Raw genomic sequence first — 26,641 nt, 5'->3', positions numbered from 1 at the left:
GAAAGTAAAGGGATTGTTTTTTCAACATAATCGCTATGTACCGTAGATCCATAGCACTTACCTGGTGCTATGGATCTACGGTACGAAGATCCATAGCACCATAGCACCAGGTATCCATAGCAGATACGGAGCTAAAATGCCCTTTGGTAACAGGACTTGGTAGAGTGTTTTTTACATGACCACCATCACTGCACATAAAGATAAAGGAGCTCTTCATTGTAAAGTGTCATTTTGAGTTATAAATTGACCATAGTTTAAAACAAACAAAGTTCCACTCACTATAATATTTTTTATAACCTACATGGCTTTTATTTAGTGGACTAGGGGAATAAAAATTGGTCTGTCTACATCTTGACAAGCTCTCAAAGGTCAAAGTAATGTATTTCTCTTCTACTGATTATGTATGTTAGGATATGTTAGGATACATTAACTCATGAATACAATACTATGAAAATAAATGAAATAAATGCAAAAGATCAATTTGGGACTCTATCTGTACAGAGTTAAGAGTATGAATGCTGGCAATTTAAAAGACAAAAAAACTGGCAACAAATGCAACATCAGACAAGTGCTTTGATGCTTAAAATCTTTTACTGATTGGGTCAAAGACTAAGCAGTCCTTATTCTCAGACAGTAAGAATGTAAACTCTGCAACACACCGCTGAACCTCTGTTTAAATAAAAGCCAAACATTGGTTAGACTCAAAAAAAATTTAAAGTTGCCTGATGCTTCACAACCTAACATCTAAGTTTGAGTTATCTGTGATTTAGAATTTATGGATTCTTCAACTTGACCAAGAAAAAAAATGTACATGCTTTAAACTGATGTGGATTATGTTTAAGACGATTTGTAGAGTAACATGCATGCAAAAGAATTTGAAAAATAAAAATATAATCACAAATTTGACTGCAGTGGTGAGGTGGTTTAATTCATTCTGTTGTGTGGATTCTAATCCAAAGGATTTATTTTTAAAATCCCAGCATCTCCTTCCATAACATAAGCAGTAATGTAGTTTTGGAAGAAAAAAAAGATTTCATTTCAATCAATTCTAATGCTAAATGGAGTTGCGTTGTTCCACTGAATTAGTTATATTTCACCCGCTGGCTATTATTGTCATAGTGCAAAAAACACTAAGATAAACTATTTTAGGAAAAAAAAGATCAAATACAACAGAACCGGAAAAGAACACTAGGGTGACTATGAAATTAACAGAATGGTGTTTGTCTTTTAACAATGCACTGTAAAAAAAAAAAAAAAACAACAAAAACATTTGGTCACAATTAGTGTTGGTCTTGTTAGTGCATATTATTATATTCAATTAAGCAAAAATAAATCATTTTGTATCCCAAACAAGAACAAAGATCCACAAATGCAACATCTTTTCTGTGACCAGAGGTTTTTCTCAGCCCAAAGCTCGACATGTTAAGTATGTACAGTAGGGGGTATTTTGGTAATATTTTGGATTATTTTGTATATATGTGATGATGGAGACAAAAATGTAACTATTTATTCAAGTTAAACACAAAGAAAAAGATATGAGCTGATACTGAAACCTGCAAACAGTTAGTCACCAGGCTACATTATGAGATTAGCTACTTTTTGAATTAATTCTATGAACTTCTAGCATTCCTTAAATGTTATAAATGAGGTGGCCATTGTTTTTTATGTATTTGCAAATGTTAATTGAGTAGTATTTTTACAAGAGGTCACTAGCTTTGGTTAACACAAAGACTTGGGAAGTCTTTTGTACTAAGATACTGTATATCCTCACTGCTGATAATTGGACATTTTAAATCATACACAGATCACAGGGTTAGACATGTCTTACTGTTTTCACTAATTAACATGTATTATCAAACACCAACTCCTCCAACACATTTTTGTCTGCAATTCCATATTTACCATCCAAAATGCATATTTGATAACATCTATTTTGCTGCTTAGCTTTGCTTATCTTTGCTCATACCTTGTTACCTTCAGCTTCAGATTTCATGATGTTAGAGAACAGTGAATAATATTCAAAAGTGATATGATACACAACTTTCAGCTATGTACTCCAAAAAGAAATTCATCATATTTATAAAGGATTGTTTTAACACTGCTAATTTTGCATATTTAGTTTAGCTTGGATCTGCAAACACTAGTACTCTGCTTCAGAATTTTATATACAGATTTTTTATTCCACATTACAGTTTGTTATTTCAGGTTAATTCTTGCATTAAACTTGTAGGATCTACAGATTTTTAAAACAAAAACTATTAAATATTTTCTAATATTTGACTGCATGCAATTGGCGTCCATTGGGAATATTAGGTAAAGATTATTTATACTTACAGAGCTACACTGTTATAGTGCTTTATGTATGCAAGAGAATATAGCTATATTAATAAAATCTGCATCTCTGATCGAGCTGCTTCCCTGATTTTTTTTAATGGCATTCAACAATTCTACTAAAGTTCTTTTACATTGTTTTAATTTTCAGAAATGTATTTCCCTGTGAAAACTCTTCCTAGATGGGTCCTTTGGAGCAAAATGTATGTATAAAATTTCCAGCAAGCATTCAGACATAATACATGGCTTTTATGACATCCTGCGCATCTGCATCTTTATCTGTCTGTCTAGTCATCACTCTCGAAGGTGTTCAAGTAGGTTTTGAGGCTCAAGGTGCTGATGTAGGTGAGGTTAGTGGATCTGTACAGGTCGAGGCCTGTCAAGATCTCCACATCTCGAACCCGGGCCGTATGATGCTTCAACAGGTCTTCAACCCACTGGGAATCATCCTCAGCACTCTGCAAATACAAGCAAGGGTTATTAACTGTTGATACCAACAAACCCTAATGACAAACTTCCATTTCAATGGAAAGAATTTTTTCAGAACATGTCTAATAGTCCTGACTAATTTGCACAAAACAATTTTCCAGGATTACAAAACTTTCCTTGACCCAAATACATGCAACGTTCGTCACAAACCAGCTCTGGGAACACAGAAAATTACCTGGAACTATTAGACAGCTGGAATGACCAGAATCATAATAGGGACCAAAGGACCGCAAGATGTTCAATCATTATCGTAGTTAAGATGATTGAAAGCACTGTTTTCCCAACTTAGCACCTTTCTTGTATATTTGGCAATTTCCACAGAAGCCTGGATAATCCCAGACTTCTGTGGCGAGGCACAGCTTGGCAGAGCTTGGAGCTCTGCCTTAGCTCTTAACAGAGTTTTTGTATTCACTTTAATAAGCCCAAACTCGATCTACTTAGGAAACGTGACATTTAAGAATTGGCTCAGACTCCACATTCAGTTGCCAGCCTGTGTTTATACTCTCTACTTTGCTCCATTACTTCAATATGAATCACAGTTTTCATGTCAATGCTCCACTCTTGACTTTACGTGTGTCACTTCATACATATTAATGCACACTGCTCACCATTTTGATCAAACGGGAAAAAAACCTGAAATAATACCATAATTATTCAGGAAAACACTTTACACAAGTATCAAACATATTTAGCCTTTTCTTGTTGAATAACGGTTACCGTTGGCATTACACTTAAGGTTGGTTTGGTTGCACCGACCCTTCATTCTTACTTGACCTGTTAGATAATTAATTAGAAGACAGTTTTTCTTGCTCGTCTAAAAATAATGAACATTGGATGAAATAATGCTATCTTATTTGAAATAGTATTCCAGATAAGTTTATATGATTACCTCTATTAAATAATTGATGCCCTGGAGACATAAGTTATTTGAAATCTTTCCATGTAATTTATTATTTATTACTTGGCTACTCATTGTTGCTGTGTGATGTCAACATTCGTGACACAACTTCAATTTAGAGTTGTTGCTTTTTTTGCCAACAGAGAAGATCAGTTCTAGTGTATTATTTCTAAAGATACATTGTTTTCTTTTGGTAATATGAGACTTTATCTGAGAAACATAAATTGTTTGCTCACAAGAACACACCAATGCTGGATAAACAATTAGTATGGTGCAATGTTTCCACTGAACTATATTAACAGAAGCCATCTTCTAAAGAAAAACACAGGGCATATTAGACACCACCACACACATATACATATAAATAGACGGCATAGATCTGTGTTGCGGGAATGATAATAAGTACCAGATCTATGTCTATCTCTTTGTGGCTGGCTTACAGGAAATCTTCGTCTAGGATTCTGAGCTATAATTAGACTCATAGAAGAAAAGATACTGTCAAATGATTCACAAAATACCTATATTCTATATTTATTGCCTTAATATATTCAGAAAAATATTTATCAACTATTCTTTAGGTAAATATTGCCCAGAAATGCTTGTAACTGAAAGTGGTATTAGTAAAATAAATTACATTTAACATATTTTACTTTTTATGTTAAAGTAAAGTATGCTAAAGTAAAGAAAGATAGATGACAAAATATTTATTCTATGTTGTAACAGTAACAATTTACAAATTGTCAAGAGGGGAGCTCTTTTTAGTTTATTACTTGGAAAGTATGGAAGGGGTTTCTAAATAAGCAAAGAAAATAAAGACTAATCTCTAGAAGCTGTGAAATTACTCTACAATTACATCAAAACTCATCTTCAGTTACGTGCAGGTGTGTTCAACATTGGATTAAATTGTTTTACTTTCTGCAACTTTAATGAAACTTTGTGGTTAAGCAGCTAGAACAATCAGAATCCACATTCTAAAGATACTGCATCAAGAACAAACAAATGCAAATGTCTCTGCCTTGTTTGTCTTACCCTAGCCTTTTTGGCGGTTAAAAAGATTTCCCCTCCTATAACCAAAGACTAGAAATCACTAGGAGTGGTACCGTACCTTTTGCCATGTTTCACAAGGCAAAACGAGACATGACATGAGTTCACAAGAACAAGATAGGCCAAGGTTTTAATGTTACTTAGAAACTTCCAACATTCAACTTCAAAAAGACCTTTATTGTGCATTTTTACTGATTTTTCCAATGTCTGTCCATCCATCCAACCATCCATCCATCCATCCATCCATCTTATATGCTTATCCGTAGTGTGGTCATGAGGAATGCTGGTGCTCATCTCCAGTGGTCAATGGGCGAGCAGCAAAGTCAGCATAACTTCTACATTTGCCCTTTACTCTTTGGACAGCTCACTTTCACTTCCTTATAACGTAAATTTAGTGTAAACTACAGTTGACAATCCACTTCCTTGTTCTAACGGTTGCTAACGGTCACAAATATCTTCTGACAGAGAAAACAATCTGCACAAGGTGGGCTGAATTCCTCAGAATGTTATGGAAATAACATTATTCTTTAGTAACAAAGTGTGTGAAAGGCTAAAAAAAACACCCTTGTGCTATTTTCTTGTCTTGATAGAAAAAGGCTCAAAGGGTATTTTCTAATAAAATCAATTTAGAATCTGACTCAGACTCAATTTCTTGATGTTTTGTCAGATTCAAAGCTCACCAGTGATGAAATTTAATAGTTGTGATTTCATTATTTTGTTACATCCTAAAAATGATCATTTAAAAAAAAACCTACATGTTTAAAGTTCAAACCAAATTTTTACATACACTGTATAAAACTACACATAACCATTTTTCGCCTCACTGTGTGACAATAAATTGGACTAAACAAACTGTTCACTATTCACTAGCTAGTTTTTGAAATGTCTTCTTCTGTTCAGAGAGCCCTTTAAGCCTACGTTGGTGCAAGACATACTTCACTGGGGATAAAGGTGTTTTACCTTTCCGGGGTTCGATTGCATATTTCACACCAAAACATATTCATCTCTGGATGGATGATATAATGTCTAGACATTCCCAGGGTGTCCAGTCATTATATCACAAAACTGTATTGATCACTTGATAATTGTCCCATTAGTTAGCTTGAAAATGTGACCATGGACAAACCATAGTTGTGAAAAACCACAGTTCCCTTCCTGATACATTGATGTCATTTAGTTTTTAGTCTGATTAATTGAAAGTTGTCTTTCTTACAGTGTATGTAAGCATCTGGTTTCAACTATCAGTCTGCATTGTTAGCAAATGTTCAAATATCTAGTCGCTCTTTTCACAATAACACTGACGTTCTAACATCTGACAAAACAAGTTAACAAGTAGCAGTACTACCTCACAACTCAGATAATATTTTAAATACATTTAGAATGTATATAGTTTTTTTTATATTTGCTATGTTGAAAAATGTAGATATTTGTTTTAGATTCTTCTTTTTTTTCTTTTGGCCTCCATGTCACCTCCTGCTGGTGGCATTAACAGGTGGTAATGTCAAAATGAAACAGGAAGTTAAAATCAAAGTCTATATATGATTAAAGGTAAAGATGAAACCAGATAACAATGACTAAGATGTTAGTCTACCTCACCTCACCAGGGGACTCAAGGGGATTCCTCTTTCTTTCAAAATTTTGTATTTCTCTATGAATGTCACAGAGCATAATGGAGAAAGTACAATATTATGACTGCCTTTGTAGTGTTTTTTTCTGTTTTCAAGCTTTTTTTGCTTGCTTGAGTTTTTCTTTTTTGAAAGTTTTGTTCTTTTTACATCCAAAAGAAATTTGAAGTGTTTATATGCGGTTACAAAGTTCTCATGGTCTGCAAAGGATTTGATTCTAGGTCTTTTTTGCAACATCTGAATAGGGAGCAGTGCATTTAAAAGGAAAGTGCACCACCTACAGAAATGTTAAGCACCACAGAAACCAGGAAAGACCTTTGAAAATAAAAGATTACCCACCTTATCTGAACTCTAATACAACGTCGTTACTATGAGTCACACTTTTTGTCGTTACACTATTAATGACTTTTGTTTAAGAAATTTTATCTGAGCATCTAACTGAAGAAATTGTTTCTAAGTGAAATCATCAGGATAAGGGGAAGAACAAGACAGTGATTTCCTCTCTTTTTACAATACCCTGCTTAGACCGGTTCCATGTTTTGTCACATCACCACTACTAACTTCCATGTGTGTACTTGAAATTTCATGACATTGCCACAACACAAAGCAGTGCATTACTGTGAGGTGCAACAAAAATTGAATATGGTTCTAATATATGTTGGAAGAAGGACCTCTGGTCTCCAAAGAACAAAACGGAACTTTTGGAAATGCTGCATGTAGCAGAAAACTTCCTGCAAATCACCCTTAACACACAATCCCCACTGAGAAACATGATGGTGGCAGCATCACGTTGTATGGGGGCTTTTCCTCACCAATGGCTGTGAAGTCGGTTAAGTAGTGGGAAGATGGTGTGGGATTAAAGCAGACAATTGCGTAAGAAAACTTGCTACATGGTTCAAAACACATAAGTAACTGCAGGAGTTTCTGGATTAGAATGGAATAATCTGACAATTCAATTCAGACCTTGCAATGCGTTGATATACTGTAGATTTTAACCACACTTAAGTAACAGCACCATAAAAACTAACATAAAAGAAAGTCCGTGTGGACCATAATTTATTTTTGTTGACAAAGCAACTTTAAAAGAAATAAGAAATTTTTCATTCCACTCTTTTCTCTGGACACATCTTTATGTTACCGTCCCTGAACCCCTAGACCTTGGGGGGCGTAACAGCACCAGATGTAGCTTATCTGTGTGGTTTCTTTCACATGATAATCAAGTTGTCAAGAGCACATGATATATTAACTCACTGGCAGTAAAGCGCAGATAATGCATCTTTCAAAGTGACAAAATCTGAAATCCCAATATCAGCAACAACTATTAAGTCACATGGCATAGACTCAGCAACATTTGTCATAAACAATAAGGTAATACTCACACATTTACCCTGTAGATAACAATGCAAATATTTTGTAAAAATTCAGCTTGTGTGGAGCTAAGAAGAGTTTTTGAGTTTGACAGAATGTGTCAGTGGTACATGTAAGGCAGCATAAAAGGCCATACAGCATGCATAAAAATGAAGTGTCTGCATAAACAAAAACAAGCAGAGACTATTTTTATCCTGGATTCCAAAAAACAAAATGTGACATAATTGCACAACCCTACTAGCTTTGCACAAAGAGCTAGATGGGAGAATTAAAGGGATAGCAATTGTTGGGATCAAACATCGAGTGAATCAACATATAAATCATAGTTTCTGCTAATTTAATATGAACCTGAGTAAACTCATTGAACTCTGCTAAAGCTGCACAATCCCATGAAATTTCCCACAGTTTGAACAACAGTTCAGCATATTTTAAAGTAACGCTTGATTCCATAGAGTATCGAAATAATACATTTTGGTAAACTTGTGCAATATTCATATTGATTTTGTTCATTTTAACATGTCAACAAGCAAAGCAAACTTATGTAGTACACGGTTTTGCTTCCACCTGCTGGTGTTATTTTGAACTTACATTGCAGGTTTCACTGTTGTCTGGCCTGTGAGGAAGGATGAAGGAAAACACCTTGAGAGCCCCATCACACTCATCTACCGTCTGGTTCATCTCCTGGCAGCTCGACACAATCGTGTAGAAGTGGGTAGGAATGAGGGGTGAATTTGCTGAAGATCTTAAGAAAAATACCCAAACACAAAGTCAGATCACTGGTTGTAAAATTTGGACTTTTTTGTTTATCTATGTTGAACCTTTGTTCTCAAACCAAAGAGTATCTTACTTTACAGGTTATTAAATATACTGTATATTCATGCAATTTGCTTGAAACTGAAAGTATTTCAGGATTCAGGAGTATTAGGAATATAAAGGCTAACTGTAATCGGCCAACAGAAGCTACAAAATCTGGGATGATTCATTAAGGATCATCCCAGATCCTTATGTTTCAGTTAAAATCTGCATGATGTCTTCCTTTTTTGTTGGCGTTTTAGGTATTCTCATTTTATTCCTAAGTCTTGATCCACTGATCTGTAAGTTATAACTGACTTTTTGAATTAGAAATCTTCTCATTCTTTATATGCTTTTGTATTTTGTAATTATTAAATTTTTCCTCCCAAATTGTCAAATTTTCCCAATTTCATCCTTTTCAAACAGGATGTTTGTCACCACTCCATTTGTTACATTTAGGAGCTGCTGTGAAAAACATACTCTTTAATCTGCGCTGTGGTGTCTCGAAGGCCGTCGTAGTTATAGTCGAAGATAGGCCCAGAGAGAACATTAACACCATTGTTTTCTTCACTGTAACGTCTCAGCAGCGTCCCCTGGAGGTAGCTCCATATTCCTGTACGCACACAAAAAAATGAAAGCAAAAACAACTTACCATGTGTTTAGAAATCAACCTTCACATTGAACAGAAGAGTTTTATTAAAATTTGCTTTTTCTAAATTTAGCAAAGTGAAGTGGGTAGAGTAGTGATAACGACTAGCATCACTTTACTCAATATAATCATCTTCAAGTAAAAGCAACAACCCACATCTGGTAAAAGGGAAATGCAGTTCTTTCACAGTTAACCAATGAAACTTGTCTTTTGTTTTCGGAATGATGCATGGAGCCACTTGTTCTTCACTTGTATTGATCAAACATCTTGCAGCATTGACCATTTTAGTGTTTCAAAACCACAGCCGTATAAAATCTTACCCAAGGATTAATGGCTAAACATTGCAACATCAAATCTGCAATTTCTTAACTGTACAAAAAGACACAACATGGAAAGACTGCAAAAGAGGGGCTGTGTATTTACAACTTCACATGGTGGGAGCACTGAAATTTAAAATTTCGGAACAGTTTTGCAGTGTAACTCTAAAACCATTACACCCCACTGACCTAACACACACTCACACACCCCGATCTGATGACAGTAACAAATGATCTGTCTGTGCATAAGGCAGGATTTCCAAAAGAGTCAGTGTTTAGTCTGATAACTGCTTTCTCCCCACATAAACAACGGGTATCAGCCTGTCCTCACCAATTTTCTTTCTGTTTTATGTGACACCACCGAATCTCACCTAAATGACAAGTAAAAAAAGGAAAAACATTTTACTGCCCTGATGTGGAATCAACACCCCCCCACACACACAAACAGATCTGATGTCTATAATAAATTGTTTGTGGCTGAACTGGACAGTGGTTCAAAGACAGAGGCTGTGTTGTGTCCTGATAAGTCCTCTCTCTCTTCATAAACAATGGGTATCAGTATGTCCTGACTCAGACCTGATGTCAGCGCCTTTCTGTCCTCTGCCTCATGTGACACCAATGAATGTCACTGATGCAAAGGAAAGGAGGAGACTCAAACCCACCATGCCTTAAAAAGGAAAGACAGCATTTATTTTGTCAAACACAGCAATTCAAATTGCACTGAATTTGATACATGCATTTCCTCTGTTACACAATTAGGTAGAGGCCTACATTTCTTAATTTTTCCTATTTATTATTATCATTATTGCAAAAATGTCCACATATTTATTTCTTTTATCATAACAGGTTGATGTCCTCTGCACCTAACAATCAATATGAGGTGCTTCCCTTAAAGTCCCTGCCTTTATTTTATGTCAATCTCAGTATCATCTGACCAAAGGCACACACTTAAAACACAGTTAAAATCCCAATGGCGTTTTGCCATTCCACCATGATGGAAAATTACTCTCATCCAGCCTTGTTAATCCCAGTTCCAGTTTTACATTTTTAATGATTTTACTGCTGGTAGATATGGGCAGATTTTGAAAAATGAATGTTTCCTAGTTGTTTTTTCCTAATTTATGAGGCTCACATCCATTCCTGCTACATGGATGAACTGTTCTCCTATCATTCCCAGTTTGAAGAGTCGTTACAAGACACGTGACAAACAACATGAAAAATCCCAGTTTTCTCTCCTAAACGTTTTTCTTGTTTTTTTTTTTTTAACTGACCTTTTATAGTTATATAGGCTGTTAAAACTAGAAATGATGTAAGATTCTAAGCATATCACAGGTAACAAATAAACACATTTTGTTTCTTGCTGCAATCAAAAGTGCTACATTTAATCTTATTTTTCACTGTTGCATTTTAAGACTCTAACTCACTCTTGAAAGCAGGGTACATGGGAACAGTGTTGGTGATGAGCGAGGAATCATATCTTGACTCTGGAGATGTTGCTAGTTCTGTTGACATAAAAAATTTTTAGAATATTTTAATATATTGTTGCTCATTCAATGCTTGTATTTTGAATAACCCCCCTTAATTGCAAAGAAGGAGTTGAAAAATCTATTGAATATGCACCACATAACATGGAGTTTTACCTGGAGGAAAGAGGAAGCCATAAGTGAGGTGGTTGTTCTGTTTGTAGGTTGTGCAGCTCTGACTGTGAACTGAAGAAACTCTTGGGTCAACTCGGATACAGTTAACAGAAGGAGAAACGTCCGGTATGGGAGTCAAATCCTCCTGTTGAAAAAAGACACTAAGTTTGAGAGAGAAATACAGATGGAGTCAATTCCATATTGATGGGAAGCATAAAGAACACTAAAAGCAGACAAGGGCAGTGACAAAGCAACCAGTCACTTTTGGATTCATGCCTCAGTCTTTTTAGGGGCGTTTTTTGTTTGAATGTGTGTATTTCAGCATGCCCAAGGAGAAGTGAGCACATGTTTCTTGTAAACCTGCAACACGTCTGCATAAACATGAGGGAAACACGTGTTCACTGTGTCTGTTCACTGTGGTAGGAGTTCATGATTACATTTATGCTACCTCCATGTTCTGCCATGACTCAATGTGCCAAAAGGGACAATCATTCTTACAATATTTTAGTTTTAAGATAATAAAGCCAGTACCAATAATAGAGAATTTTAATTTGGTTGTTCCTCATCTGGCCAATCTTGACACCATACAGACCTACATCAATACTAACAACACAGATTTTGCCTCCTAATGTGGGACAATGTGTCAAATTTGAAAAAAGTAAACTGATAGAAAGCATCTAAACATTCTGTTCACAATAGCCATCAAAGCTAAATGGCCTCCAAACAGAATTAAGACAAAGTTATAGCTGAATTTCTTAAATATTAAATTGTCCAGGTAATGTGCAATTATCACAATAGCAATTGTGTTCCAAAAAATTGCAAAGGACATGGAATTAACTGCAAAAGACTATTTAGATTTGATTTTCATAGGCTGAACAATGGCATATTTGTCATATTAAATGAAGGCTGTCAACTACAGAATGCATCTCTTTAATTCTACAGTCATATTTAATCAACTAGAATATTACAGATTTTTTTTGCTTTTTGCGTGAAACTGAAACATATGGAATAATTATACTGGTGACTAGTGTTTTCAAACCTTTAGCTCTATTAGTTATAAGGATTTTCAACTTAAAGGTAATGAAATTATGACATTTTAGACTGGAATATTACATCAAGCCAATGAAAAACGTGGTTTAACAGAAATATGGGTTTAATAAAAAGTCTGCTTAATTTCTGCTTCGTAGGCATTTACAAAAAATATTTAATCTGATGAAGGTCAGCTTGTCCCCTAATAAAAAATTTAAATGCACCACTTGTTTAGACCTGTTGTATAAAAACTTTGCAGAAACTGTCAAAAACACACAAAAATGCCCAACACAAGTGATTTTTCTAAAAACAATTCTTGGTTTGTAGTTAGAAAAAAACCCACTATGGCGGTTCTTAAGAGCTGCAGGTAGCAGATCCCTTACACGAATGACTGATGAGGATAGGAAGACTAGTAAAAGATGTTTTTAATGCTGTCAACTTAATCATAGTCACTTTAAATTGTCATGCTAAAGCTTTATAGATCAGAAATATGCCACAAAACTCAAATCAGTAACTTCTGTTGATAGCTTCAATCTGCACACAACATGGGATATTTACCAAGATTGTAAAAAACTTTTATGAGCCACAGAGTGCTATGGAGTCTGCGTGGGGGTGTGTGTCCGTGTGCGTGGGTGTGTGTGGGTGCATGTTTGTGCGTGTACCTGTCGGGGTAGTGTGTATGCTGTCCAGAGCGGCATGGCCAGCTCTTTGCTGTATCCACTGATAAATTCCACATGATGAAGTAGACTGTATTGAGTATTGAACATCACTGCTGGGCGACCAAATGGAAGATGGGTGGTGTCTGCAAATATATAAACATAAAATTACATCACAGATGTTTGGTTAACTTATAAATCATAATTAGTTCACTTAATTATTGGAATAATCAATTCCTGATACCTTAGGTGGTCCTTAGGAGTGGAGGGATAAAAAAATAAACTACAGTCAAGTATCTACTAACTATAAGGTCTGCGCCCTGGGGGCAACCTGGAGGCTAACTGGGTAACTCACTGACTGACTGCATGAGGCAGGGCACAAAGTCCATCCACCAGCAAATTTTCAAGCATTCTATCTTCTACTAACAAAAATTTATTTCAGTTTTTTCAGGTAATGCTGGGGACAATTTCTTGTGTAACATGTCTCAGTCACCTTGACTTGACGGCCACTGAACAATCCGAAGACATCCTGAAACTTTGCTAGATCAAAGCAAGTCAGGGAAGGATTTCATAGATGTGCTGATGAAAGGTTGTGCAACAAATCCCCAAACATTGTGCAAGAAATCGACGGCATGAATGTTTTCTGTTCCCTAGCATGTGGTGGAATATTGTCATTTTCGTAATGGAACATATGCTGGTGTTACACACAAAAAAGTGCAATGATAGATCATTTCAATACAGTAAAAATATGTTAAAAAGAGCAGCAGGTATGAGGTACAGTGATGAATTTTTTTTTTTCTTATCACTAATAAATATAGCTGGAATTTTGCTGGAAATATTGTTAGATATTCATGGTTAAATTTAAATATCCCAGTATTTTTTATTTTATTTTTTTTTGCTTTTCTTTGTAACAATAAATAACATGAGTGTTTGTCAGAATATACACACACTCAGCTGTTCCACAAGGAATGTTTTAATAACTGTCATACTTTAGATTGGCATGGGATTGGAAACTCACTGAAACCGTAGGCGCCATCTGGTGCAGGGGTAAAGGTTTCAATTATCTCCTCCACCTTGTTCTGGAGGGAGAAGGAAAGAACAGGCAAATGGAAACTCATTTTAACAGTACTGATTACCTGAATTGTGACTGCTTTTTACTTAGTTATTTATTTATTATTTTATCTTTTCTTTTCAAAATCCTTTCCTAACCTCATCCTCACAGCTGCACCCCAGATCGTGAGTCATTGCGTGGTTGGAGTCAGACGCCGGAGATGGAGGTGTGACTTCCTCTGGCATGATGGGCAGGAAGGGCGGATCCTTCAGCATGTCATTTAGACTACCATGTGTTCCATTGTTAGGAGCTGGCTTCAACCCCAACAAGTCTGTCATCAGAGACAAATACAAGGACTAGAAGATTTGGTAAGTGGATGAAAGTATTCACCTGACGCTAATATTTAGGAATGCAAGTTTCTCTTATAAGTGTCTTGTTAGATCTAAGATAAGAATCAAATAATTATCATGCCAAATTATTTATGATGCATGTTGTCATATTTTCTGAAGTGCTACACGTCAACCAGTCAGAAATGAGTATACTGCTGTATCTAACAAAGTACTAACGAAAAGATCAAAATAACAGCTCAGTTGTTGTGACTCTAACAAAGGGTTTCTATCACTGAACTTAACAGTGAAACAAAACCTTTAACTCTTTTCACTATCTAAGTTCTAGTTCAATCCTCTTTATTAAGGGGAAATTTTATTCTTACCACACATGACATTGTATAGCTCGATATTGTCAAACTCTGGCACACGTTTCTGGAATTTGAAACTTGGTCCATGGCCAATAAAGATTGTCTGCATACAAGGAGAGAAAGTATAAATCACAAAAGTACACTCCTCAAAAATGTGAAATATGATTTATTTGGTTTTATTTATATCTACAGTTTTATTCTGAGCTACCCAGGCACACATTGAATTTCTAGGCCAATTTCTCTCTAATTCTGCCATCCATCTCACAGTCACCTGTAACTTCATTTCTTCCAATGGTCAAAAATTTTACTTGACATCTTTATGACCATTGTGTAAAGTGGAGAAAAAGTATGATACTTCATTACCCTCATGCTTGTTATCTTGTTGTCAAATCCATGGTCACCAAAGAAACCACACCGAGATCTTGGTTTTTCTGGCAGTTTCCTGAAAAACATTTTTTTTTTTCCGTACTGAAAATCAGTGCCATAAAGCAAAACTGATTTATAAAGATTTACAGAGAACACAGAATGAAATTTTGTATTTAATATTCAAGATGTTACAAGATCTTTGATTCAAATGCTAAATCTGGCACAAAGTCTCCAGTTTTTGAAGCATTAATATCTTCCTACGTTGCAGTATAACTATGTGTCAGGTTACTTAGCAATGTGCCATTTCCTCTCCATCAAAAGCTGGACATCCTCGATCCTGCGGTTGTTGGCGTAGTGAAGCCTCTTGGGTAAATGGTGCTTCAGGTACGGTCTAAAGTGCTGAGTAGGCATTTTACACTGAAACAAAAAACCTTCTGTTGAACATCTTGAACCTACTTTTGCTCAGTAAATGCACCTTCTTTTAGTTCAACATGTGATGCAAAACCAGAAACAAGCTCATCAAGTTTGGGGTTTTTTGAAAACTCAGATGGCTGCTTATTCCCTCATCTTTTTAGTAGTGTGCCAACATTCAAATGGCCATATCCTCTTTTGTTTTTATTTATATGTAGTTAACATCATTAGAAAGCTTAAAATTCACAGATTTCCAGAATCTGTTAATGCCCCGCGGGACACTTGCTCCTGGTTTTATCGTGGCCAGTCACAGATGCTTCATTCTCTTATGTTGTCATACTTACAGTAAGGTTTCCAACCACAACCTTCGGGTCATCTGAAAAAAGAAAAATAAGGGATGATGAAGACTGACTTTATTTATTTTTAATTCACACCTATACTTATTTCCAATCATTCTCATCTTACATGTGGTGGATTTAGGATCACGAGGGCGAATTCTACCAATGGAGCCAGGGATGAGCATGATATCGTCGAGATTTAGAGGGTAGTTGCTGAGAAACTCTGTCCTGTCACAGTGGGCCTCTTCCATACCTGTCAGAAACATTATGTCACATGTATGTATTTGGTGTTACTAATAAATCATCCCAGGTTAATTACAAGTAAAATAATAAACTGAGAAATTGCTTTACTTCTTGGATTTAAAAAATCTAAAGTCTTTTGTACATTTTTTGAAATGTACAATCAAATTTAATTTGTGTTATGTCCACTTATAAACAATAACAACAAAACCAGAAGGAAGTCAGGGAGTACCGTGATCGCCTACAATGATGACATTGACACATCGGTGCAGATTCATCTGCTTCAGTCCATTCATTAGCTGACCAATGATGTTGTCAATTTCCCTCAAAGGGTTGTCCAGCTGAGGACCAAAAGCATGATTAAACCATTTGGGTAACATAAATTATACAACTTATTTCAGAGACACTTTCTGAATCTTCCTTTCGTACCTCACTGCTGAGTGGTCCAAGGCGATGGCCAAAGGTATCCGGCTGCTCTGAGTGGACTGCATAAACATAGGGCCTAAAGAATAACACAATTACTCATTTTGTTTAATAGGAAATTATATTTGATATGAGGCCATTTTGTGTTCAATTAGACAAGAGAAGTCCTTTGCTAAACTTGTTTTAAAGCCTGAGTTCCTTTTATGTCTCCCAACTGATTTCATGTAATTTATAATGCCTTTTTGATTTTTAAGAGGATTCTCAATGCTAAATTACAAAAAAATGTTGGACTAGAAGTAGCTTTTGTTGTGTCACCCAAAACCAAAAACACCCCAAAGTCATTCAGCTTTTCCACATACTTGACTGTAAGGAATGTTTGATGTCAAAGAAACAACCTTGACTTTTGAAGAGGTTTAAAAGGGGTACATCCTTCTGCTTCTAGAAACTACTTATATTTTTTACTTTTCTGGTTGAAATTGTAATGCTTAAAGTTTAAGGAAGTGGCAAACAAGTAAAATTCAGTAAAAGTCAATTACCATAAATATGAGTCTTTATTAACTATAATTTGAAAGTGAAAAAAATATTATAACAGGATACTCAATTACACAAACTTCTGAAGAAGAGTTGAAAATACCTCTCTTCATCTGAAAGCGTCAGCCAACGGAGAATGGTCAAAATTCTTCTTTCAAGAGGAATCACCCTGGAAAAAAACAACAGATTGAAGAAGTTAAACTATTTACGGGAAATAATATAAAAAAACAGTGATTTTTGAAACAATTCAAAAACATTTTGTACTAATGTACCATGGCCAGAAGAAAGTCCCTGCTTTCACTCCTTGTTTCTCTGCTGTAATCCAGATCTGCAAAACAGAAGATGGCAAAAACACAATATTCTACTCATACAAGGAAATTGTAACATGGGCACATACATGGCAAAAATGTATGCAGTCACTATTTGGAGAATCTGGTGACTGGTAATTCACCCAACTGGTGAACCCAACATTGTTTGCACTTTTGTCAGGCTTGCACTGATCAGGCAGACTCTTCTGCCCAAAGAGGCATCTGCTGAAACATCGTGTAAAACATCAGTAGTCTTCATCTTCATAATTGCAAAAACTGCACTGTCATCTACAAACATAAGATCAGTCAGTCGTCCGGTTTAAAACAGTTTGCCCCTGGACTCTTTTTACAATACTGATGACAATAATGGAGATCAAGGTCATGATACACCATCCCCAAAGTGGCTGACCCATCTTGCAATGATGCACTAATATTTTTTTCTCTGCATTTGGAGTCTAGCTCAAACAACATTCTTCAATGTTCAAGAATGTTCAAGAAGTTGAATATTCTTCAAGGTGAATGTTCAATGTTCAAGGTGACCCCATCCATCTTCTGGATGGGGATGATGACAACGTGCTTTCATCTTAATTGTCTGTGGTGTAATAAATCAACATATCATTATTGTTGACGTGGAGATATTTGGGCAGCACTTTGCCTGAAGCAAACTAACTAGTATGTGAACTGCACTCACTGGCTGTCCGCCCCACCAGCGATGGTTTAATTTTTCTCTTGTGCGTAGGCTGAAGGTAGCATTGAACACTGGGTCATGCATAGTGTTTCCCACAATTCCATGGGACTCTGGGTACAGACCCTGCAGATAAACCAAACAGTGTTATGTCAGTGCTGGTAAAAATCAGGCCTGTACCAATGTCACAACATCAACAGACCATAAAAGTAAACTGAACAGAAACAAACATACAGTATGTTTGTACTTAGCATTCAAACATGAAGGTATTCATTAACTGCCTGGCTTTAGAATCCATTCCATAAGAGTTTTGCAAAGTAGAAATTCAAACAATTTACATAGCATTATGGAACATCACTTACTGTGGCTAGGGTGTATAAATTTGGAAATGTCTTTGATGGATAGACGGGTCGCATGTATGGAGGTGACACACCACATGACCCTAAAACAAAACAAATGATTTGCTTTGGGAATAAGACAGAAAAAACAATTCTACAAAAAAGTTGTTCCCAATATGGAAAATTAAAACAAAGATGCATTTTCTTTTCCAGAAACAGTAAAATAGAAGCATACTGAGTTTATGTAAGTTAGGGATGATATATTTGCTCTTCTTCATGTAGGAGGATCTGAACCCATCAACAGACAGCATGATGAGAGGAGGACGGACGAAACTGTAAAGTACAAAAGTAAATATAATGAAAAATGGCAGTTTTTCTTTAAGGACTCACCTTGAACACACTGCTTTCTTGTTTGACACAATAGAAAGAGAAAAAAAAAGCCAACAACCTTGTTAAGGTGCTGGCTGAAGCTAGTAAGTGTCATTATGTACTGTGACTCAGGTCCCTGTATCAACATGAGCTGAAAGGCCACTCAGAAAGGAAGAAGCCTTTACTTAAATATAATAAGCTAGATTGCCGTTTGCAAATGTCATCAAGATGATTTGTGTGAGTTGGCTCTTTGTGCTACTTTGCTCATCAGTGGTCTTTGCCTCAAAACCGTCTTATGGACGGTGTCTTTCTTCTTATCTATTTCTTATTTTAGCTTCCTGTGGAAGTCTGGCCAAAGAGCAGGGGTAGGTTTAATTTTTAAGAGTTGCTTTGAATGCAAGCAATTATTTTTGTCCTCCTCTTTAACCAGCTTAGAACTGAGTATATTTGAACTGAGTATCTCTCCATCAATGCTGCATGTTGTAGCCTATCAGTCGCCCAAATAAAAGAAGGATGTTTTTTAAATTACTTTTCAGATTTCTTAGCATACACTGCCTAAATATGAGTAAGTCTTTATTTTAATGTTCATGCGTGTTGCCCAGATGACAAAGGCATTTTTAAACCGTATGGACTTTTTCCAATTCTGCCTGGCCCAAACGACAAACACTGACATGCTCTTGACTTGATTTTATCCTCAGGTCAGAAAAAGTCTTAACTTGAAGACTTTTCCTTTAGACTCTGTAGCTTCAATGAACATCGTGAAGCCTTAACTAAAAACTTAAGCTGAACATTGTTATTACACAATGAGTCAGACGGAAGGGCTGCCTACCTGAGAAGAAGTAAAAGAAGAAAATATTCCAGGTTTCATTTCAGATATTTAAGGACTGCTGGCATCATTATCAAACAACAGTGAAATACACCAAAAGAAATCTTCAAACCCCAACACCATTATACCACACCCATTGCAATTAAGTCAATACAATATTTTTTCATAAACTTTATAAGCTACAAATATTTTGCTTGTATTTTAATAACATTGTTGTCTCAGTGTCAACTTATAGAAGAACACTTTCTGACTAGGTCAAAATCTCCTGACCTGTTCAATGTAATATATTCAGCATATGAATTTTACCCTGCAGGACATTCAGGACTCTTGATCTCTTCACAGCTGCCCTCCAACCATGAAGTCTCATCTGAAAGAAAAGACAAGCAAACGTTTTCAATTGCTCTGAATCAGTAATAAATTAAATCCTGTTTTACTAGCAAAAATTTTAAGTATATGTACCTTTGCATGTGGATTTGTAGTTAGAACAGCAGTCTCCTTTTTCTAAGCAATCATCAGAACAGTGGCAGGCATGGTCTTCATTCCTCTCCTCCCCACAGCGATCAGGCGTACACTCAAACCCCCCCGCTAAGAGAAGAAGCCAAATTAATCATCAATCAGCCATCTTTTTATAAAAACCTCCCTCTGCCTTATTGGCTGGAATGATTCAAAAATAGAGTGCAAATAGATTACATGGTGGAAAATTTGACCCAATGAACCAATGTTTTTTGTTAAAGGGAAAAAAAAGAGACCCCAGCTACTGGTTGCATTAGATTAAAGATTTATGTCAATATTACAGCACCGCCACAAGCCAAAACTACTTGCTCAAGTCAGGATGGATCTATACGTTTATGCTTGTTATGACAAATTCTGATATTTCCATAGATGTTGGAGCTGAATTTCAGATTTTTAGACTAGAAAATATGTATCCTTTTTGTTAATGTTACATTTGTCAGCATGAATAGTGGCCATAGTTTAATGTACTTAACTGACCTTAATTCAAAATGTATTGTTTTCTGTACTATTTCTACACATAGCTGTGCCTAATAAAGTGGCTGGTTAGTGTATGTCTGGATTAGGGAAAAGTGACAAGGAGGGGTAGATGTGTAATTCTGTGTAATACTGACCTGTCTTCAGGCAGTGAGCATCGAAGTCTGAGCAGCAGCTGAGGTAAGTTTTACACAGATTGTCACATCTGCATCCTGGAGGATCTGCCACCTCCAACTCAAAGCACCTCCCTTGACAGGATCCTGCTGTGCTGACCCACTCTGATACAACTATAAGGGATAGAAACCCATAATGAGAAACAACAGCTGCCATCCTGATCATCACAAAATTGTGTTAGCTCATCTGAACTATTTACTCAAATTATCTTCAAATATCCATGAGTGATGTTTTTACTTTGTTCCTTTTCCTGGGTAATGAGCAGAACAGCCAGATAGGCTGCTTAAAATAAATTAATACCATCTGCTCAAAAACCAAGTGCAACATGCTTTTTGTTGATTGGAAAGAGAACTGAAATTATTTGTACTGTGATAAAATTAAAAATATCAAATCAGAAATTTGGTTAATGAATGTATAATCTTGAAGATAGGGGGAGTAAGAGGAAAACATTGGTTCTTACGTTTAGTGACAGGTGATGTGTTGTCTGCATCTCCAGGTCGTGTGGCTTCAAATATGTGAGCTCTACTGACATCCGTTCCCCAAAGACAGAACACTAACACAATCTGCAGGAAACACAAATTATTATATTTTTTCTGTCTACGTTATTTTATACAGGTTGAAGACATTATTTCTTCATTGTTATGCCTGTTATTGTGTGAGTAGTGGCCTAGTTGCATAATGATTTGTGGAAGTTTTTCTTAAATGGGAATTATTTGAATGAATTGTGAGGATTATGAAGTTCTGCACTCCTTTGAAGGCATTAGATTTTATAGGCAAAGCAAAATATGTTCCAAATTTGGTCTGACTTACATTACAGACCAAAGCATTGGCACATCAAACAGTAGAAATCTTAGTTTAACAGGTTTTTTGCACCACAATTAGCATGATTATAGTTTATTATCAATTTTTACTAAAATTATTAGATATTTGTGTTTGTGTTGCTTAGACTAAGTTTTTGAAAGGAACTTCCTCATGCAAGCTGAGATTTGTTTTGCTTTTCTTACTATTGCTCTAAAGTTGTGACTTTTGCAAATGTTCTCAACAACTCAACTTGAACTTGCCACTAAACCCCTGGCCTGTAATTTGGCCATAATTTGCTTTGTGTGAAGTGTACAGGTTCTTATCTAACTAATACTTGCAAAACAGATTTTTTTCTTATTTATTTGTTTGTTTGTTTGTTTATGTATTGCAAGGTTTCACTAAATGAGATTTTGATTGGAAGCAATCTTCGCAAACTTGTAAAAAGGCCTATTTGTAAACTGTGTTTGGATCAGTTTTCAGAGATCTTAAACTCCTCCGCTTCTCCTTTGCAGTCAGTGACGCTGACATCGTAACTGAGCCAATTCAGATTTATAGGAGCTACAACTTGGTACTCTCATTTTCTGTTTTAAAACACTTCCCTCAGGATGAATCAGTCCAGTGGTCCAGCAACATGCTGGACACAATGAACGCTCTCAGTTCAGAAACTAAGACACACTGATACAGTTACAGATTCATTGATGCGGAATCACAGCTTGAACACATTTTCTTGGGAAATGTGTTACAGATGCATCTCCAGGAGGCTAACAACTAAAATCCTATTGGGCAAGAACATTTATTTTATTAAGAACCATAGAATTTTTCCATTACAGAACTCTGACTTTCTATAAATCCATTGTTCTCAAGCAATAGTACAAGTACAAGTACCACTTGTACTGCTATGTAATTAAAAACGAATAAAATGTGATGCAGCCAAAAAATCCGTTAAAGAACACTGGTCTTTCCTTCATCGGAAAATACCCAAAAGAAAAGTGGAGTAGAAAAACATTCAAAACTCTCAGCAAATACTGAAGTGGACAGTAAATTTTAATTGCCTTTTATGAATTCAAAAACTCTAACAATGTGATTACTGGAGGACATTGTACAGTGTGCTATTTGTGAACAGGTTTTGATATAGATATCGACAGATGTTTTTATATAGAAGACAACTACGTTGGATTTTTAGGTCAGCATTGCTGAAAAATCCTAGTTCTGTTGCACAACTTAGAATGCCTCGAGCAACAGTTGTACTAGGTAGTTATAGAGGTGACACTTGTAAAACCTTTGAGAAATCGTTGTTTTTAATCAGTGGCTTCAACATTTCATAACTTCTGACTCACAAACAGCAATTCAACTAAAGAGACAAATACACGCATCTGTCAGGCTGCCCCAGGGCAGCTGTGGCTATAATGTAGTAGCTTATCACCATCTGTGTGACTGTGTGCGTGAAGGGATGAATGACTGAATGTAGTGTGAAAGGCTTTGGGGTCCTCTGGGCTTGATAAAGCGCTACACAAGTATAGACCATATAACAGCCATATGTAACTTGTATCTTTTTCGCTCTCTTCTTTGCCCTTTTCTATTTTTTATATCTACTATTGACCAGGATACTGTGTGCTCAATGAAGTTTGAATCAAGTTGATTTGAATTGAGTATCTATTTATGGTTATTGCTTTATTGCTTTATAGCTTTAACATGCTTCGCCATTATTTATTTTAATCACTGAAAAGCATCTCAAGACCTAGTTGACGTTGTGACCCCAATTTTAGCAAACACTGCATAAAATGTTTGTGAATCTTGTAGGCTGACTGATGAAATGACATTTAAGATATAGATGGTACAATTAATATAGGCTACATTCTATTAAATACATAAATAAAAAAACAACCACATGGCAATTAAAAAGTGAACTTCTATACCTGTTTAATTTAAACCCTTCTGTTATGTTTGTTTCTAGGGCACAGCAAAAATGTTCGTGGATCAATTTGACCCGGGGAGTGTTTAATCATGCAATAGTGTCAGTAACCAAAAAAATCCTCCAATACATTTTTGTATCTGATTATTAACTCCAATACTATCCATTTCAATCAATATTTGTGCAATGATGTTTTATTATTTCTCAGAAATTAAGGATCAATAACAACAACCTACTCATTTACTCATTTGGACATAAAAATGAAATTTACATTTTTTATGTCCACTGAAAAAAACCTAAACACAAAAAAACTATAATTTTCTTGAAATTGATCTTTGGTAAAAAAAAAAAAAAAAAAAATTATATTACATTTTATTATTTTTTTCAATGGGTGATCTTTATAATCGAATTTGAGACACACATACTGTTCAGGGTCAAATTGACCCGCTGATTAAAATCAAGATAAATGAGTCATGCAGAGAGTATTTATGTTTTCCTCCACTTCTGCTGAGTGTCACTCAGTGTGAGTGGAGTTTGTCAACGGGAACAGAAAAGATTTCCATCAAAAGTTGTATGAACACCTGCTTTCTCGCAGTTTCCTAGTGAAGTAAAGGGAGTAGTGAGAAAGTGGGCTTGTGTGTGTCGGGGTGTGCATGTATGCATGTAGGGGTGTGTTTGTGGTGAAATATGGTTCATAGATCCAAGGAAAGACATAGAAATGGACATTTTTAAATCTTTTTTTGCACTTTAACCTGACTGCCGGGTCAAATTGACCCGAACAGCATCTATGTAAAAAGTAGACCCACGGGTTGGTACAAATGTGTAAAATGAATACATTTTCAATTTATATGTAGAGTGCACCTATTAAGACGAATAGAAAAAGTTTCATGCAAAAAAAATACTTCCAACTATTTAAAAAAATAAATTAAACTTTAAAAAGGGTCAATTTGACCCGGAACATAACAGGAGGGTTAAAAGGCCATAAAACACATATAGTTATGTTGCTTGTTAATTATTACAATTACTGCATAAATAATATGAATTAAATGTTTCATCCAGGGGCTGCACAGTGGCGCAGTTGGTAGCACTGTTGCCTTGCAGCAAGAAGGTCCTGGGTTCGATTCCCGGCCGGGGTCTTTCTGCATGGAGTTTGCATGTTCTCCCTGTGCATGCGTGGGTTCTCTCCGGGTACTCCGGCTTCCTCCCACAGTCCAAAAACATGACTGTCAGGTCAATTGGTTTCTCTAAATTCTCCCTAGGTGTGAGTGTGTGTGTGCATGGTTGTTTGTCCTGTATGTCTCTGTGTTGCCCTGCGACAGACTGGCGACCTGTCCAGGGCGTACCCCGCCTCTCGCCCGGCACGTAGCTGGGGATAGGCACCAGCAACCCTCCCGACCCCATTAGGGACAAGGGTGAACAGACAATGGATGGATGGATGGATGTTTCATCCAGATCAAACCCACGCTGTGGCACACGGAAAGGAGGTCATCCACAGTCTAACCATTAACCTACAGCTTGTGTTTACCTTTAACTCCCCCAGGTAAACACATCTGTGTAGTTGCTGACATTAAGCAACACTGAAGCAATCCATCACCGTCACACATCTTGGTCAGCTCGAGTCAGAACAACAGCAGCTAGTCATCCCTGCTCCATAATTCATATTCATCCAAGGAGGGCTTATGTAATTTGTCCCTTCTGCTGAAGCAAAGCCTGAAAATGTTTCTGCTTGCGCTGATGTGAGGCAGTAAAGAGCAGGCAGGTCGATATGTCAATTCTCCAACAGAGCTATCTCTGTTTTGGAGGGTTTTGTAGGGGGGAGCTGGGAAAGCTTCGGACATGCACATGAGAACTAAAACACAGAGACATGGGAATCAAACACAAAACTGTGACAGTCTTACCGTACCAAATTTCCCGGTAGCATCATGTTCCAAACAGCGGATCCACCTTTGGCATTCCAGAAAACCCAAAACCTCAGAAATCCGTCCCCAGCGTCCGATAGAGGATCCTCGGTGCACCTCTGCAGATCGATGGAGCAGAGCTCAGGGGTCCGGCTCTTTCTCTCTCCCCCCGTTGTTTGCCTTTGCCCAGCCTCTGCTTCTCTCGGTATTGGGCCAATAAGCATGAAGTAATGGTGACAGCAGCGCTTTGGTACAAGAGTGCGTCAGGTCGGACAGACGCTCCGGAGTCCAACACAGTCGACAGCACTGAGCTGATCACACAGGGAGAGGGGGAAAGAGAGGCGCTCACAGGGAAAGGGACGGTTTGTGTAATCTCCCTTCGATTGCTTTCAGGCTGAAATAATGGAAAAAGAACGAATTTTTGACCTTTTGCACAATTTTAGTAACATCATTAGAGCAAAACAATAAGATCAACAAGTACAGGCCATTTGATGGAGAAAGAGTTTTATGACAAAATCATAAAACTGTAGTGCACTGTAACGTTCCAAAGAAAATTGAACAAAACCACAAATTGAGTTTATATTTACACCAACATATCTGATGCCATGCAATGCATCCAACTAAAATTCCCAAATGTTTAGACTTTTGTTGAGGTAATAATAAATGACCTGTGTACAGCGCTTTATCTAGGCCAGTGGACTCCAATGTGCTTCACACTACATTCAGTCATTCACACATTCACATGCTAATGGTATAAACTACATTGAAGCCACAGCCGCTTCGGGACAGTCTTAAGAGAAGTGAGGCTGCCATGCCTCACTCAAGGTGACCGCCACCAAAAGGCAAGGCATGTGACAGACAGAGCAGGGATCCAACTCAGCAACATACCAGTTACAGGACAAACTCCTACCTCTGTTGCCACAGTCATACAGATATAAAAAGTATGTCAAGCAGGGGAGATGGTCAGACTAATCACTTTCCTTATTTCAGTCTAAACCCTTTGTAACAAAAACAAAAGCTTGATTGTGGATACAATCACTCATGTGATCAACAAACAACCTGCAAGGCAACATTTAACAAAATACCAGTGCATATCTGAGCTTGTATGTACAATGGCAACACGGATTTGAGGAACTGTGTAACAAAATCAAAGTCAAGCAACCAGAACTTTTTTTTTTCTTAGCAAAATATTGGTGTCAGTTGCAAATCTTTCCAGAGATCAGTCGTTACCCCAGTTGAGATACACAGTTCTCAGTTTTTAATAGTACTCCAAACTGAACCCTAAAATAAACATTAGATACCAAATCCACAGTTATTAACCATGGATGCAATGTTGGTTCATTTAACCCACATTTTAGCAAGCTGAATGTGGACAGTGTGAAACCTAAGTTAGGCTGTGCATTTTATATAGTCAGGTTTTATGTTTTATTTTAGGTCTAATAACATGATAT

General features: G+C 36.5%; 1 protein-coding gene across 1 annotated transcript; it reads right to left on the bottom strand.

Moving 5' to 3' along the window:
• Positions 1-284: 284 nt before the first annotated feature.
• On the bottom strand, positions 285-25,517 carry enpp2l (ectonucleotide pyrophosphatase/phosphodiesterase 2-like). Its single transcript, XM_028035439.1, has 25 exons — positions 25,196-25,517; positions 21,040-21,142; positions 20,543-20,692; positions 19,878-20,003; positions 19,725-19,785; positions 18,459-18,556; positions 18,248-18,327; positions 17,892-18,011; positions 17,165-17,220; positions 16,996-17,061; positions 16,368-16,440; positions 16,171-16,279; positions 15,826-15,951; positions 15,705-15,736; positions 15,239-15,366; positions 14,947-15,025; positions 14,599-14,686; positions 14,045-14,217; positions 13,854-13,914; positions 12,842-12,981; positions 11,154-11,295; positions 10,938-11,015; positions 9,028-9,160; positions 8,344-8,497; positions 285-2,789 (listed from the first exon to the last, which is right to left on the bottom strand). The coding sequence occupies exons 1-25, from the start codon at positions 25,412-25,414 to the stop codon at positions 2,619-2,621; spliced, it is 2,766 nt and encodes a 921-aa protein (XP_027891240.1). The 5' UTR covers positions 25,415-25,517; the 3' UTR covers positions 285-2,618.
• Positions 25,518-26,641: the final 1,124 nt, after the last annotated feature.

This window comes from Xiphophorus couchianus, chromosome 13, assembly GCF_001444195.1.
Source record: "Xiphophorus couchianus chromosome 13, X_couchianus-1.0, whole genome shotgun sequence".
Taxonomy (NCBI): Eukaryota; Metazoa; Chordata; class Actinopteri; order Cyprinodontiformes; family Poeciliidae; genus Xiphophorus; species Xiphophorus couchianus.
This window is presented reverse-complemented; position numbering and strand designations above follow the sequence as displayed.

Excerpts from the sequence above, each read along its gene's own strand:
- enpp2l (XM_028035439.1), bottom strand. The coding sequence starts at position 25,414 with ATGCTTATTGGCCCAATACCGAGAGAAGCAGAGGCTGGGCAAAGGCAA. Across the intron at positions 15,026-15,238 it reads AGGAAATGGCACATTGCTAA|GAAACTGCCAGAAAAACCAA; the intron begins GTAACCTGACAC and ends AATGTTTTTCAG. Across the intron at positions 14,687-14,946 it reads ACAAGATAACAAGCATGAGG|ACAATCTTTATTGGCCATGG; the intron begins GTAATGAAGTAT and ends CCTTGTATGCAG.